Here is a 13,854-nt window from a genome sequence, read left to right as displayed (position 1 = left end):
AATTCTTATATCTAGAATATATAAACCTTACAAGTCAATAATAATAAGGCAAAATCCAATTTTAAAATGGACAAAGGATCTGAATAGACATTTTGCCAAGGAAGATATGCAAATAGCCAATAAGTCCATGAAAATATGTTCAAAATCATTAGTCACCAGGGAGATGCAAATCAAAACCACACCTATTAGGATGGCTAGAATAAAAACGACAGATAACAAGTGTTGGTGAGGATGTGGGGAAATCAAAACCTGCATACATTGCTGGTGTGAGAATATAAAATGGTGCAGCCACTTCGGAAAACAGTCTGGCACTGTTCAAATGGTTAAACACAGATTTATCGTATGAAACAGCAATTCCACTCCCAAGTATATACTTAAGAAAAAGGAAAGCATATATCCAGACCATGAGCAGTGGCTCATGCCTGTAATTCCAACACTTTGGGAGGTCAAGGCAGGAAGATTGCTTGAGGCCAGGAGTTACCAGCCTGGGCAACATAGCAAGTCCCCATCTCTTAAAAGAAAAAAGAAAAAGAAAACTTATATCTAAAAAACAACCTGTACACAAATGTTTATGGCAGGATTATTCTTAACAGGAAAAAGTAGAAACAACCCAAATGTCAATCAATGCACAAATGGATAAACAAAATGTAGCATACCCCAAAAAATGGAATATTAATAGGCTATAAAAAGGAATTAAGTACTGATACATGGTACAACATGGATGAACCTTGAAAACATCATGCTAAGCAAAAGAAGCCAGTCACAAAAGACCATGTATTATATGACTCCATTCGTATGAGTCTAGAATAGGGAACCCTATAGATAGAAAGTAGATCAGTGGTTACTTAAGACTGAGGGGTTTGGGGGAAAGGAAGATGATACTAAAGGGTATATGGTTTCTTTCTGAGGTAATGAAAATATACTAAAAGTAACTGTGATGAAGGTTACACATATATGTGAATATACTAAAAACCACTGAAATGTACACTTTAAATGGATGATTTGTATGTTATTTGAATTATATCTCAATAAAGCTGCTTAAAAATAACATTAAATAGGCTGGGCGCAGTGGCTCACACCTGTAATCCCAGCACTTTGGGAGGCCGAGGTGGGTGGATCACCTGAGGTCAGGAGTTCAGGACCAGCCTGACCAACATAGTGAAACCCCATCTCTACTAAAAATACAAAATTAGCCAGGCGTGGTGGTCCATGCCTGTAATCCCAGCTACTTGGAAGGCTGAGGCAGGAGAATCACTTGAACCCGGGAGGCAGAGGTTGCAGTCAGCCGAGATTGCGCCATTGCACTCCAGCCTGGGCAACAAGAGTGAAACTCCATCTAAAAAAATAAAATAAATAAAATAAAAAATAAATAAATAAAATAACATAAAATAAAATAAATAGGTAATGATAAAATCAGAACATCCCATTTTGCAGCCCCTAGTCAATTAAAGGATCTAAGCACACACCTACAGCATAACAGTCAGCCACATATCTGGGCCTCCTGAAGGAAGACAACTGCATCATCTATGAAGCAGACTTTCAAAAAAAACTGGTTATATTTGATTAAGCCTCTACGCCTAACTACCTATTTACAGAGAATACAGAGGAAAGGGAAACATGGTAAAGACACTATGGGGACGAAAACGGAAAAACCTATAAGACTGGGAAATATTAAGCAACCCAGTTTCTTCAACATATATATTACAAGGAGAAAAAACATGAAAGAGGACCTATACATGAAAAGAGACTTAAAAGATTAATCAACTAATTGTAAGGTGTGAAACTTATCTGGATCCTGATTTTTTTAAGTGTAGAAAAGAAAAATCATTTATGACATTTTGAAACTACTGAAATTTTAACAGTGATTGGATATGTAATATGAATTATTGTTAATTTTACAGGTGTGAAATGGCCTTTTGATTATGCTTTAAAAGAGAAACAATGGGCTGGGCAAAGTGGCTCTTGCCTGTAATCCCAACACTTTGGGAGGTCAGAGAAGGAGGACTGGGCAATACAGCAAGGCCCCATCCCCACAAAAAGATTTTTAAAAAACAGCCAGGCATGGTGGCATGTGCCTGCAGTTCTAGCTACCCCGGATTACTTGAGCACAGGAGATCAAAGTTACAGTGGGCTATGATCGTGCCACTGCACTCCAGCCTGGGGAGCAGAGCAAGACCCTGTCTGTAAAAACAATAAAATAAAATTAAATTAAAATATAAAACAAAATAGTTATTGTAATTCCAGGAGGAGGCACTAAAGACATTTTTAAAATTTTTATTAATACTGTATAATTATTATTGAACGGTCCTTCTCTACTCTCACTACCTGCTTCTGTAATGAAATACACCAGAGTGCCTGACCTCTTTGTGTATCTCTGAATATAAGCATTCTACTTTATAAAGCAATAGTTGTTTAGAACAAGAGAGCTCAGGGTAAAGGTGTGTTAGAGAGAGATACTGTCACAAAGTGTTCTGCATCACAGTATGTGAAGCAAATTTCCAGGGTATTAAAAAAAAAACTTAATACATTTTAGGTTTGAAAAGTACAACAAGGCCCGGCACGGTGGCTCACAACTGTAATCTCAGCACTGTGGGAAGCTGAGGTGGGTGGATTGCTTGAGCCCAGGAGTTCGAGACCAGCCTGGGCAACATGGTGAAACTCTGTTTCTATAAAAAAATTTTTTCTTTAATTAGCCAGGCGTGGTGGTACATGCCTGTAGTCCCAGCTACTCAGGAGGCTGAGGTGGGAGGATCACTGGAGCCTGGAGACAGAGGCTGCAGTGAGCTATACTTGTGCCACTCCACTCCAGCCTGGGCTACAGAGTGAGACCTTGTCTCCAAAAGGAAAAAAAAAAGGACAAGATTAAGAAAAAAACTCTATGCATACTAAAATAACTCTATTACCTTCTAAAATGATGGAGGGAAAAACTAAGCTGGTTAAAATAGCTAATTATAAGGGTTTTCTTTATTTTTAAAAATGCTGAAGGATATTTGAGACAATGGAAACATAATTCATTTTAGTAATGACCCTTAAATACTTAGCATGAGATTTTTACTCTAGTCTGCTAGAAGCAAAGAGCCAAAGACAGATAAGAAAAAATGTGTGGGACAGCAAAAAAAGGAATCCAGAGGCTCTAGGAAAAGCATTATGGCTCAGAATCTCCAAAAATGGCCTATGGAATATATAAGAAGAATCAAAGATATACATATCTAACATATATAATGCTCTTCAATGGGCCACTGTCAGTCCAATATGAAAACAACTAGAAGCCTCTTTTTCACCATCTAAATACAAATCCTAAATAAACAATTTTAGAGCAGTTTTAGATTCACAGTAAAATTATGTTTAAAGTACAGACAGTTTTCATATACTCCCTGTCCCAACACATGCACAGTCTACCCTATTATAAACAACCCACAATAGAGTGGTACATTTCGTTCTATCACTGAACCAACATTGACAGATCACTATCACCCAAAGTCCAGAGTTTACATTAGGGTTCACTCTTGGTGTTGTACATTCTATGGTTTTGGACAAATGTATCCATACATGTATCCATAATAACATGTATCCACCATTATAATATGATACAGAATAGTATCACTGCCCTAAAAATCCTCTATGCTCTGGTCTATTCATCCCTCTCCTCCAAACGCCTGGCAAACACTTCCTAACACTTTTTGAATGTGACCAAAACAGGCTGGAATTGGCATTTCTAGTCCTCAAGGAAAGAAATTCCTCAAAAGACTATAGTAATAATGCTGGCTTCTTAGAGGTTATATAAACAGCTTCTCTCCCTTTATTATGCGCAAATTTAGATTGCTGTTTCTAACAATTTATCAATATGCATTTCCTAAATTATTTTCTGGATTTTTTATATTGGCAGTGTAGTAGCAATCCATTTCTGGCAATAATACCCATTTGACCTCTGCTTGAACTGACATCAACCCTTCAAAAGGTCTAATATCCTTTTAAAGGAATCCAATTTGTTTTCTGCAGTTGTCAAAGAGCAAATCTGGGCCTTGGACAATGCGTTTTATTTTCCATTTGTACATTTTAACATTACAGCTTATAAACCTCTAAAGAAAACATCTTTCAATTTCTGACCCACATCTCCAAATTGCTGATTTTAAATAACTGATTAAAGACTCCTATCCAATTATTTAGAAAATGGATTCTCTTGAACCGTTCAGAAGTTCATAGAAAAAAAACGAATCATCTTAGAGTCTTTGGAGCTTTGTGGGAGTTCCAGTCACTTGTAACCAGAAGAAATAAGTAACACTGTAATTACAGTCCCAATGAAGAGATAGAAAATGAAGATAAAACTTGAGTTGTATTCTATTTTCAGAAACTTAACAGAAGACATAAGCTTTTCCTTAAGAAAATATTTTTTTTTAAATAAAAAAAATTCAGGGCCTGATATCTCATGGTGTTCTGTCAATTTCCTTGGGCCATTCAGTTTTGACTGAAACATCATTCCTAAATAAGTATGCTGCAATCTTCCATCACTTTGTAAGTGGCAGGCTTTTATTTTCTGCCCCAAGAGAAAATACAAGATAAGCATTACCTTTGATTTTTCTTCATTTTCTCTATAAAATTCTGCCATCTGTTCCTCCTGCTCTTCAATAACATCCTTGAGTGTGTCTACTTGGTAGATCAAATTGTTCTTCTCATTGTCTAACTGTGCATTGGAAACCATGGCTTTCTTGTATTTTTCTTCCACTTCAGACAAAGATTCCTAAATGAGAGTTAAGTCATCAGTCTGATATCTAAAATGTGTTAATTGAATATATGCAATATAACAGGAAATTATAGCACTGCCACAAACACATAAAGATGCATTTTCATAAAATACAAGCGGTTTGGGGAACTCCTTGTTTAGTAACATGCACATGAAACAGGAAGACAATAATAAGCCAATAATGCCTTTATAAGAACAATACGTGTCTCTGTTCTCCAAGAAAACAAAATTAAGCAGCAACATAGCCTCTGAAAGATGAAAAGAAGTGAAAACAACATATATCTGTAAGAGCCACAAAATGAAGAATCATCAATATTTTCAGAAATTTTACTCTTATAATTTTAATAACAGACTGGTGTTCAGAATGCAGTGATACCACAGAATACAGCCTCTCTTTTTTTTTTTTTTTTTTTTGAGACGGAGTCTCGCTCTGTCCCCCAGGCTGGAGTGCAGTGGCGCAATCTCGGCTCACTGCAAGCTCTGCCTCCCGGGTTCACGCCATTCTCCTGCCTCAGCCTCTCCGAGTAGCTGGGATTACAGGCGCCCACCACCACGCCCGGCTAATTTTTTGTATTTTTAGTAGAGACGGGGTTTCACCGTGGTCTTGATCTCCTGACCTCGTGATCCGCCCGCCTCGGCCTCCCAAAGTGCTGGGATTACAAGCATGAGCCACCGCGCCCAGCTGCCTCTCTTTACATATGTGAACTTCATATGCATTTGAATTTTGCCACTTTCTAGACAGTTGTTTTTAGTACTTTCCTGTTCTGCATAAAAATGTCAATATAAAGGTAAATATTTTTTCTAGCAATTATCCAAATTTCAATCATGTTTAAATAAGCAACACAAAAATGAATATTAAAAAAAGAGCTTGGCCAGGCACAGTGGCTCATCTCTGTAATCCCAGCACCTTGGGAGGCCAAGGCGGTAGACTGCTTGAGCCCAGGAGCTCAAGACAAGCCTGGGTAACCTGACAAAACCCTGTCTCTACAAAAAAAAAAAAAAACAAAAATTAGCCAGACACAGTGGCGCACACCTGTAGCCCCAGCTACTTGGGATGCTAGGTGGGAGGACTGATTGAGCCCAGGAGGTCAGGGCTGCAGTAAGCAGAGATCATGCCACCACACTCCAGCCTGGGTGACAGAGCGAGACCCTATCTCTATCAATAAAACAAAACAAAATAGGAGAGTCTGATATAGTGTCACAGTTTTGAAGTAAAAAAAAGAAAAGGTACCACAAAATGCCTGAAATGTTATATATCTCAAAATTTTCTGCCCAAAATAACTTACATTTTTTGTGTGTGTAACCATATCTACTTTGGTAATTACTACTGCCTAGTGACTTTTTTAAAGCTAAAAAAAAATGTTTCACACAGGAAAAGTAATTATTTATGGAAATAAGTTAAAAAAATACTAGCACAAATGTTTATCAATGAAATGGAACTAAGAGCCCAGAACTTACATTTACAATCAGTTAATTTGGACAAAGGGGTCCATGTAACTCAATGGGAAAAGAATAAATGGTATTGGGACAAGTGGATACCCACAAACAAAAGAATGAAGTTGGACTCCTACCTCACACCATACACGAAAATTAACTCAGCATGAGCCATAGATGTAAATGTAAGAGCTAAAACAATAAACCGCTTCAAAGAAAATATGGACAAATCTTCATGACCTTGGGTTAGGCAATGGTTTTTTAGATACACCAAGAGCACTATAAACCAGCCGGGTGCGGTGCCTCACACCTGTAATCCCGGTACTTTGGGAGGCTGAGGCAGGTGGATCACTTGAGGTCAGGAGTTCAAGACCAGCTTGACCAACATGGTGAAACCCTATCTCTACCAAAAACACAAAAATTAGCGGGGCATGGTGGTGGGTGCCTGTAATCCCAGCTACTCAGGAGGTTGAGGCAGGAGAATTGCTTGAACCCAGGAGGCAGAGGTTGCACTGAGCCAAGATCATGCCACTGTACCCCAGCCTGGGTAACAGAGTGAGACCCTGTCTCAAAAACAAACAAAAAACAAAAAGCATTATAAACCAAAAAAATACTTCACTCAAATATAAAACTTTTTTTTTTTTTTTTTTTTTTGAGATGGAGTCTCACATTATTGCCCAGGCTGGAGTGCAATGGCGTGATCTCGGCTCCCTGCAACCTCCACTTTCTGGGTTCATGCGATTCTCCTGCCTCAGCCTCCTGCGTAGCTGGAATTACAGGCACACACCACCACTCCCGGCTAATTTTTTTGTATTTTTTAGTAGAGATGGGGTTTCACTATGTTGGCCAGACTGGTCTCAAACTCCTGACCTCATGTTCTGCCCACCTCAGCCTCCCAAAGTGCTGGGATTACAGCTTTGAGCCACTGCGCCTGGCCCAAATGTAAAACTTTTATGCTGCAAATGATATGATCAAGAAAGTAAAAAGACAACCCACAGAATGGGAGAAAATATTTACAAATCTTATATCTGATAAGGGACTTATATGCAGAATAATATATAAACAACTCCTACAACTCAACAATAAAAGACACACAAATCAATTTAAAAATGGGCAAGGACCTGGATATTTCTCCAAAGAGGATATGCAAATGACAAATAAGCACAGGAAAACATGCTCAACATCATTAGTCATTAGGAAAATGCACATCAAAACCACAATAAGATACCACTTCACACTCATTAGGATGGCTAAAATCTATAATCAAAAATACAGAAGACAAGTGTTAGTAAGGATGTGGAGAAACTAGATCTCCCATATATTGCTGGTAGGAACATAAAATGGTGCGGCTACTTTGGAAAGCAGTTTGACAATTCCTCAAAATGTTAAATATAGTGTTACCATATGAGCCAGCAATTCTATTCCTAGCAATCTACCAAAGAGAACTGAAAAGATATGTCTACACAAAAACTTGTACACAAATGTTCACAGCAGCATTATTCATAATAGAAAAGTATAAACAACCCTCCCAACTGACAAATGGATTAACCAAATGCAGCAAATCCATACAGTGGAATACTATCTAGCCATTAAAAAAGACTGACAGATAATATGACGTGGGTGAATATTGAATATATTAGCTAAATGAAAGCCAATCACAAAAGACCACATATTGTATGATTCCATTTGTATAAAATCTCCAGAATAGGTGAATCTACAGAGACAGAAAGTTAGTGATTGGGGTTTCTTTTCTGGCTGATGAAAATGTTCTAAAGATGGGTTGTGGTGCTAGTTGCACTACTCTATGAGTATGCTAAAAACTACTGAATTATATATTTTAAATGGGTAAATACTTATGGAATGTGAATTATCTCTAAATAAAAATATATACATACATACATACACACACACACTTTTTTTTTTTTTTTTTTTTTTTTTTTGTGGAGACAGGGTCTCACTCTGTCACCCAGGCTGGACCACTGTGGCACAGTCTCAGCTAACTGCAGCTTCGACCTCCCCAGACTCAGGTGATCCTCCCATGTCAGCCTCCCAAGTAACTGGGACCACAGGCACGTGCTACCACACCTGGCTAATTTTTTGTAGAGACAAGGTTTCACCATGTTGCCCGGGTTGATCTCAAACTCCTGGGCTCAAGTGATCCACCCACTTTGGCCTCCAAAACTGGATTACAGGTATGATTCACCACGCCTGGCCACACACACTTTTAATAATGCTTCGTAAACCAGAATTAAGTTGTCAGGGAAGATTTAAACTACGATTAGAAACAAATTTAACCAAAACAAAGAATATAAGCAAAGTCAATTATATAGTGCTCTAAATATATCTACATGTATCTTACTATAATGCAGACTTTAGAATAATTCTCATCCATCTGAGAGGCTAATAGCAGAAAAAAAGTCATCACAACTCAGTGCCATATAAAACCACATGAACACCAGAATTTAAGATAGCTCAAGTACTAGATGCATGCACAAAATATATAATACAATAAATAAGACATAAATGTATCCAATGTAATCTTCCTTTAAACACTAGACCACAAAAGACTGTTTTAAATGGAAGTGTCAGGTATTTTAGTGATCTTAATCTCACTTACATAGTGATACCCATTTGGAATTTGTTTTACTTAAACGCTTCTTTTTTTTTTTTTTGAGACGGAGTCTCACTGTGTCACCCGGCCTGGAGTGCAATGGCACAATCTCAGCTCACTGCAACCTCAGCCTCCCGGGTTCAAGTTATTCTCCTGCCTCAGCCTCCTGAGAAGTTAGGATTATAGGCTCCCGCCACCATGCCTGGCTAGTTTTTGTATTTTTAGTAGAGACAGGGTTTCACCATGTTGGCCAGGCTGGTCCGGACCTCCTGACCTCAGGTGATCCACCCACCTCAGCCTCCCCATAGTGCTGTGATTATAGGCATGAGCCACCGCGCCCGGGCTTGAATGCTTCTAAGTCACCGATTTTCAAAGTGTGGGTTCCAGACTAGCAGCAACAGCACCTCTTGGGAACAGGGTAAAAATGCAAATTTCCAATGCCATCCCAGACCCAGGGAATAGAAAATCTGAAGGTAAAGTCTAGCAATCTGTATTGATTAAAAGCTTCAGGTGATTATGACACACACCAAAGTGCTGAAGCCACTGTGTTAATGTTTAAGCATTGATTATCTATGCCCATATACTTCTAGAACAAGCCTTCACAACCCTATGACCAAAATTGTCAACCAGATTGTAAGCTATCTGAATTCAGGGACATGATATCTTCATTGTTTTATTCTCAGTCACTTCATAAATCAGTCAATTTACAGCTGATGGCAAGACTTACCCCTACAGTCTATTAACTCTTGACAGTTCTTTCTGGGATTACTGAAGTTAAAGCTATTTCTCTCCTTATTCTTACTGTCCTTCTAAGAATTAAAGGCATGGGCAATATTTAAAAAGAACATTGGCCAGGCATGGTGGCTCACACCTGTAATCTCAGCACTTTGGGAGGCAGAGGTGGGAGGATTGCTTGAGTCCAGGAGTTGTAGATGAGCCTGAGCAACATGGTGAGACTTCATTTAAAAAATAAAAAAAAAAAAATAAAAGCGCAGGGGTCAAGCATGGTGGCTAATGTCTGTAATCCCAATGCTTTGAGAGGCCAAGGGGGAGAATTGCTTGAGCCCAGGAATTCAAGATCAGCCTGGGCAGCATAGCAAGAGTCCGTATCTATAAAAAATTAAAACATCAGCCAGGTGTGGTGGTGCACCTCTATAGTCCCAGCTACTTGGCAGGCTTAGGCAGGAGGATTGCTTGAGTCCAGGAGTTCAAGATGGCAATGAGCTACGATTGCGTCACTACACTCCAGCTTGGGTGACAGAGCAAGAGACCTTGTCTCTAAAAAAAATTTTTAAATAAAAAAATAAAATTTTAATTTAAAAAAAAGTATCTAAGTAAACATAACATTTTCATTGGAGGTAAAAATAAATAATATAAAGCAAAAGTCTTCCTTGACCATGCTCCCTCCAGAGGCACAAGCGTTATTGGTTTGGTAGATTATCTTTCAGGCCATTTCCTATTTGTTTACAATATAAAATATATACCCTTGACTTCATATATATTTTTAATACAAATTATATACTCTACATTTTGTTCTATAGCTTGCCTTTTTGCAATACATCTTGGAAAGTTTTCAGTCACTATAGATTTACTATTGTTATTTATTGCTATAACTCTGTACTTAAATTTAATAAGGTATTAATTTTAATAGTTTTTAAAATGGGTTAACGGGTTTAGTCCTTTGACTTACAAAATCATTAATCTTTTACGAAATAGATCACCTAAAATTTACAATTAATATTTTACTGCATTTTCTGGGTAATAGTACACACTATATACCAGTACAGCATGGGCAATGCTGTATTAGTAATAATAAACTTTCCTGATAAAAGGATGGAGTGGGGAGTGGTTGAGTGCATCCCAAAGGCAAATATAATAACAGTAATGTCACAAGCAATGAGCCAACATCCTTTTTCAATAGGATACATCATACCACCATGCTTGGTCACCAATCAGACAATCTTTTCTTTGTTTTTATGGGTTTTTTTCCATTTCAAGTGTCAAGGATAAATGTAATCTGAAGTCGAGTTCAATTATACTCTGGCATGAATTAGGAAAAGCGATCTCATCTGTTCAAATCTCAAATCTAATCTGTTCTTTTGTATTCTTCAAAGAATGCAATAAATGGTAGATCTAACATGAAAGGAAAAAACGTTTTAAATAAAATGCCAGTAAGAATGCCCCTGAATCCTACACTGTTACACATGTGACTTTAATACAAGCATATTTACTTAATGTACCGATTTGTTTGATCCAAGATAATTTCAAAAGGCGTATCTCTAAAACCTTAAAAGAGAGATTAAATCCTGAAGATTAAAGGAGGAAGTTTACATGAGAACATCAACTATTTCTGTAATTCTTCTGATATTTACTGACAAACTCATGCTGCCCTATCAGCAACTTGCAGGCTTCCCTCATGGGCACTTCCCACTGGACTTCTCACCTTTTTGGGTCCTGAGTCTTACTCTGTTTCTCATGGACCATATCACTTGCATGAAGAGTTTGGCTGATAGTGGGACTACTTCAAATCATGCCAGGTAAGATGACAAAACCCTTGCCCATGAAGTCCATGCTTTGTCCTTTGGATATATCCTAAGTCACCTTTCTAAATGTCTTGCTTTTTGATTTTTTAGAGGTGTAGTGTGTATTTTGCTTTTTGTTTGTTTGTTTTGAGACACAGTCTTACTCTGTCACCCAGGCTGGAGTGAAATGGCACCATCTCAGCTCATTGCAACCTCCGCCTCCCAGGTTCAAGCAATTCTCCTGCCTCAGCCTCCCAAGTAGCTTGGATTACAGGTGCCTGCCACCATGCCTGGTGAATTTTTTGTATTTTTAGTAGAGACAGGGTTTAGCCATGTTGGCCAGGCTGGTCTCAAACTCCTGACCTCAGGTCATCTGCCCATCTCGGCCTCCCAAAGTGCTGGGATTACAGGCGTGAGCCACCGTGCCTGCCCTGTAGTGTATATTTTGATTTCAAATCAGGACATACATGTGTTCAAATAAACTTCTGGTTTCTTCATAACAGGAGGCTTCAACTTCAGAATGAAATGTGAGGAAAAGAAGAGCATGATAACCAAATGCTATTTACAACCAAACAGTATGCCTCACACATTTATATTGAAAAATGTTAGTGGTCCTTTCTGGGAAAAGACAGAACATTTACATTTACCTCCAAATTCTTTAAGGCACTAGATCTGTGTCATCTTTTTTGACCTATAGGTTAAAAAAATCTAAGCCAAAAGAAAATATAGGCCTCATGCCTTCATGTTCCTTCCTCCGGGGGGATATTTATAATAATGGTGTCTCAGTTGCTACTTCCTCCCACATTTAATACTGACTGAGTTTGGTAACAGAAATATGCAACACTTTTTCATTTAGAGTGGAAGAAATTTTGAGATCCAATTCTCAATAAAAATATTCTTGGTATTTTTTTAGGTGTTTGACCAATTTAATTTTGTATGGCTAAGACACAAGGGATATGCATGTATTTAACAAGGTTTTAAAACTGTAAAGGAGGGTGGGCGAGGTGGCTCACGCCTGTAATCCCAGCACTTTGGGAGGCCAAGGCAGGAGGATGGCTTGAGCCCAGGAGTTCGAGACCAGCCTGGGCAACATAGTGAGACCCTGTCTCTACAAGAAAAATAAAAAAGAAAAAAAAACTGTAAATGATATCTTCTGCGGAATATTCAAAAACTACTACACATTTAAACATAAGCAGAGATTGAAAGTTCACCATTCCTACGCACTGCAGGTTAAGCACATGCTTGAAAGACAAACACTGTTAGTAAAGCTATGTGCAGTTGGTTAACAGAACTTGCAAAGCCACCATTGCCAACACTTCTGCATACAGAGCATGCTTGGGCTGCAGAATGGGCCCTGATACCTTTAGTTCTTTAAGCCCCTGCATGTATCTCCCTTCTACATCCTGTATCTGGTCCTTAAGGTCATAGATATCCTGCAGGACATAGGAATGAACCATTGCATAAAACCATGCACAAACATATCTTAATTCGCAAAGGATTCAGATGAAATGTGACTCACTTTTGTATATTCCAGACTAAAAGCAGAGAAATCGAAGTACAAAAACATAACTCCCACTCCCAACCACTGAAAAGGGCAAATAGGTCAGGGGATAGTGGGACTGGGGGAAGGTCTAGAGTAATCAATCTAATGTTAAATATTTTCTTGGCATTAAATTCTGTTAATAACAGCATAGCAAACGGGGACAGGGCTATATATGGAGGAAAAAGCTACATAAATTATAATATTTAAAATCATACAACTTTTAATATTTTATAAATCACTTAAAATTTTTTTAGCACAATGCTTCACCTAGAACTAGTAAAATATACAGTACATTAATAAGAGGTGGCAAATTTTAATAATTCATGCAAAAGTTTTTTAAAAATATAATAAATGAATATGAACAAAGTTTTCTTTCAATGACTTGGTTACTGGCCACAATTAAGAGAAACGGAGTAAAGGGAGGGAAGTTAAACATTTTGAACAGAATATCAAATGAGATATTCTATCCTGAGGATACCATTTAAATGATGAGAAAAGCACTTGCTCCAAATGTTACCATAATCCTTATAGGAAAAGTGAAACAGGTCAAATTTTAAATGGAAAATATTGTTTCCCTGTGCCTGACCTTGTTATATAAGGTCTATTCTGAATGCTCGATTTATGTCCGAAATAACTGCACAAGGCCCTAAATACAATTCTGCAATTACAAGCAGGATCAATTATTAAAGGCTGATTATACACATTTTTGGTATTATATTTTCCCTGCCTCCTTCATTGCCTCTCCAGTAGGTTTGACTGTCTTTTATTCATTGATTCATTCAATACACATTTATGAAGAACCTATTTAGGAGGCAGATGGTAGGATACAAAAATAACACTTCCTTCAAGAAGGTCATTCTTTCAAGGAAGAAAAAACAAGCAACAAGTAGTATGACAAAAGCAAGCTAAGTCTAAGGCTGGAAGGCCTTGTCCTCATATCCTTTTGTCCCATTAGAATGCAGTAGCTAAAGGCAAGAGTTTATCTTATTCAACTTTCTACCCT

The 13,854-nt window shown here is 37.9% G+C and overlaps 1 protein-coding gene across 10 annotated transcripts in view; it reads right to left on the bottom strand.

The window, feature by feature from the left end:
• The window catches only part of LRRFIP2 (LRR binding FLII interacting protein 2), a 133,210-nt gene that overhangs the window by 29,438 nt on the left and 89,918 nt on the right, over positions 1–13,854 (bottom strand). For 5 of the 10 annotated variants that reach the window (XM_030812145.1, XM_030812138.1, XM_030812139.1 and 2 more), the window contains 2 exons: positions 12,670–12,741; positions 4,568–4,738 (listed from right to left, as the gene is read on the bottom strand). In XM_030812145.1, the coding sequence (XP_030668005.1) occupies positions 4,568–4,738; positions 12,670–12,741 (243 nt within the window). The remainder of the gene's footprint in view (positions 1–4,567; positions 4,739–12,669; positions 12,742–13,854) is intronic. The other 5 variants (XM_030812137.1, XM_030812140.1, XM_030812141.1 and 2 more) reach the window with 1 other exon arrangement.

The sequence above is a fragment of the Nomascus leucogenys genome, chromosome 4 (genome assembly GCF_006542625.1).
Source record: "Nomascus leucogenys isolate Asia chromosome 4, Asia_NLE_v1, whole genome shotgun sequence".
NCBI classification, from domain to species: domain Eukaryota; kingdom Metazoa; phylum Chordata; class Mammalia; order Primates; family Hylobatidae; genus Nomascus; species Nomascus leucogenys.
The sequence above is the reverse complement of the archived record's forward strand: the minus strand, read 5'-3'. Positions and strand labels throughout refer to the sequence as shown.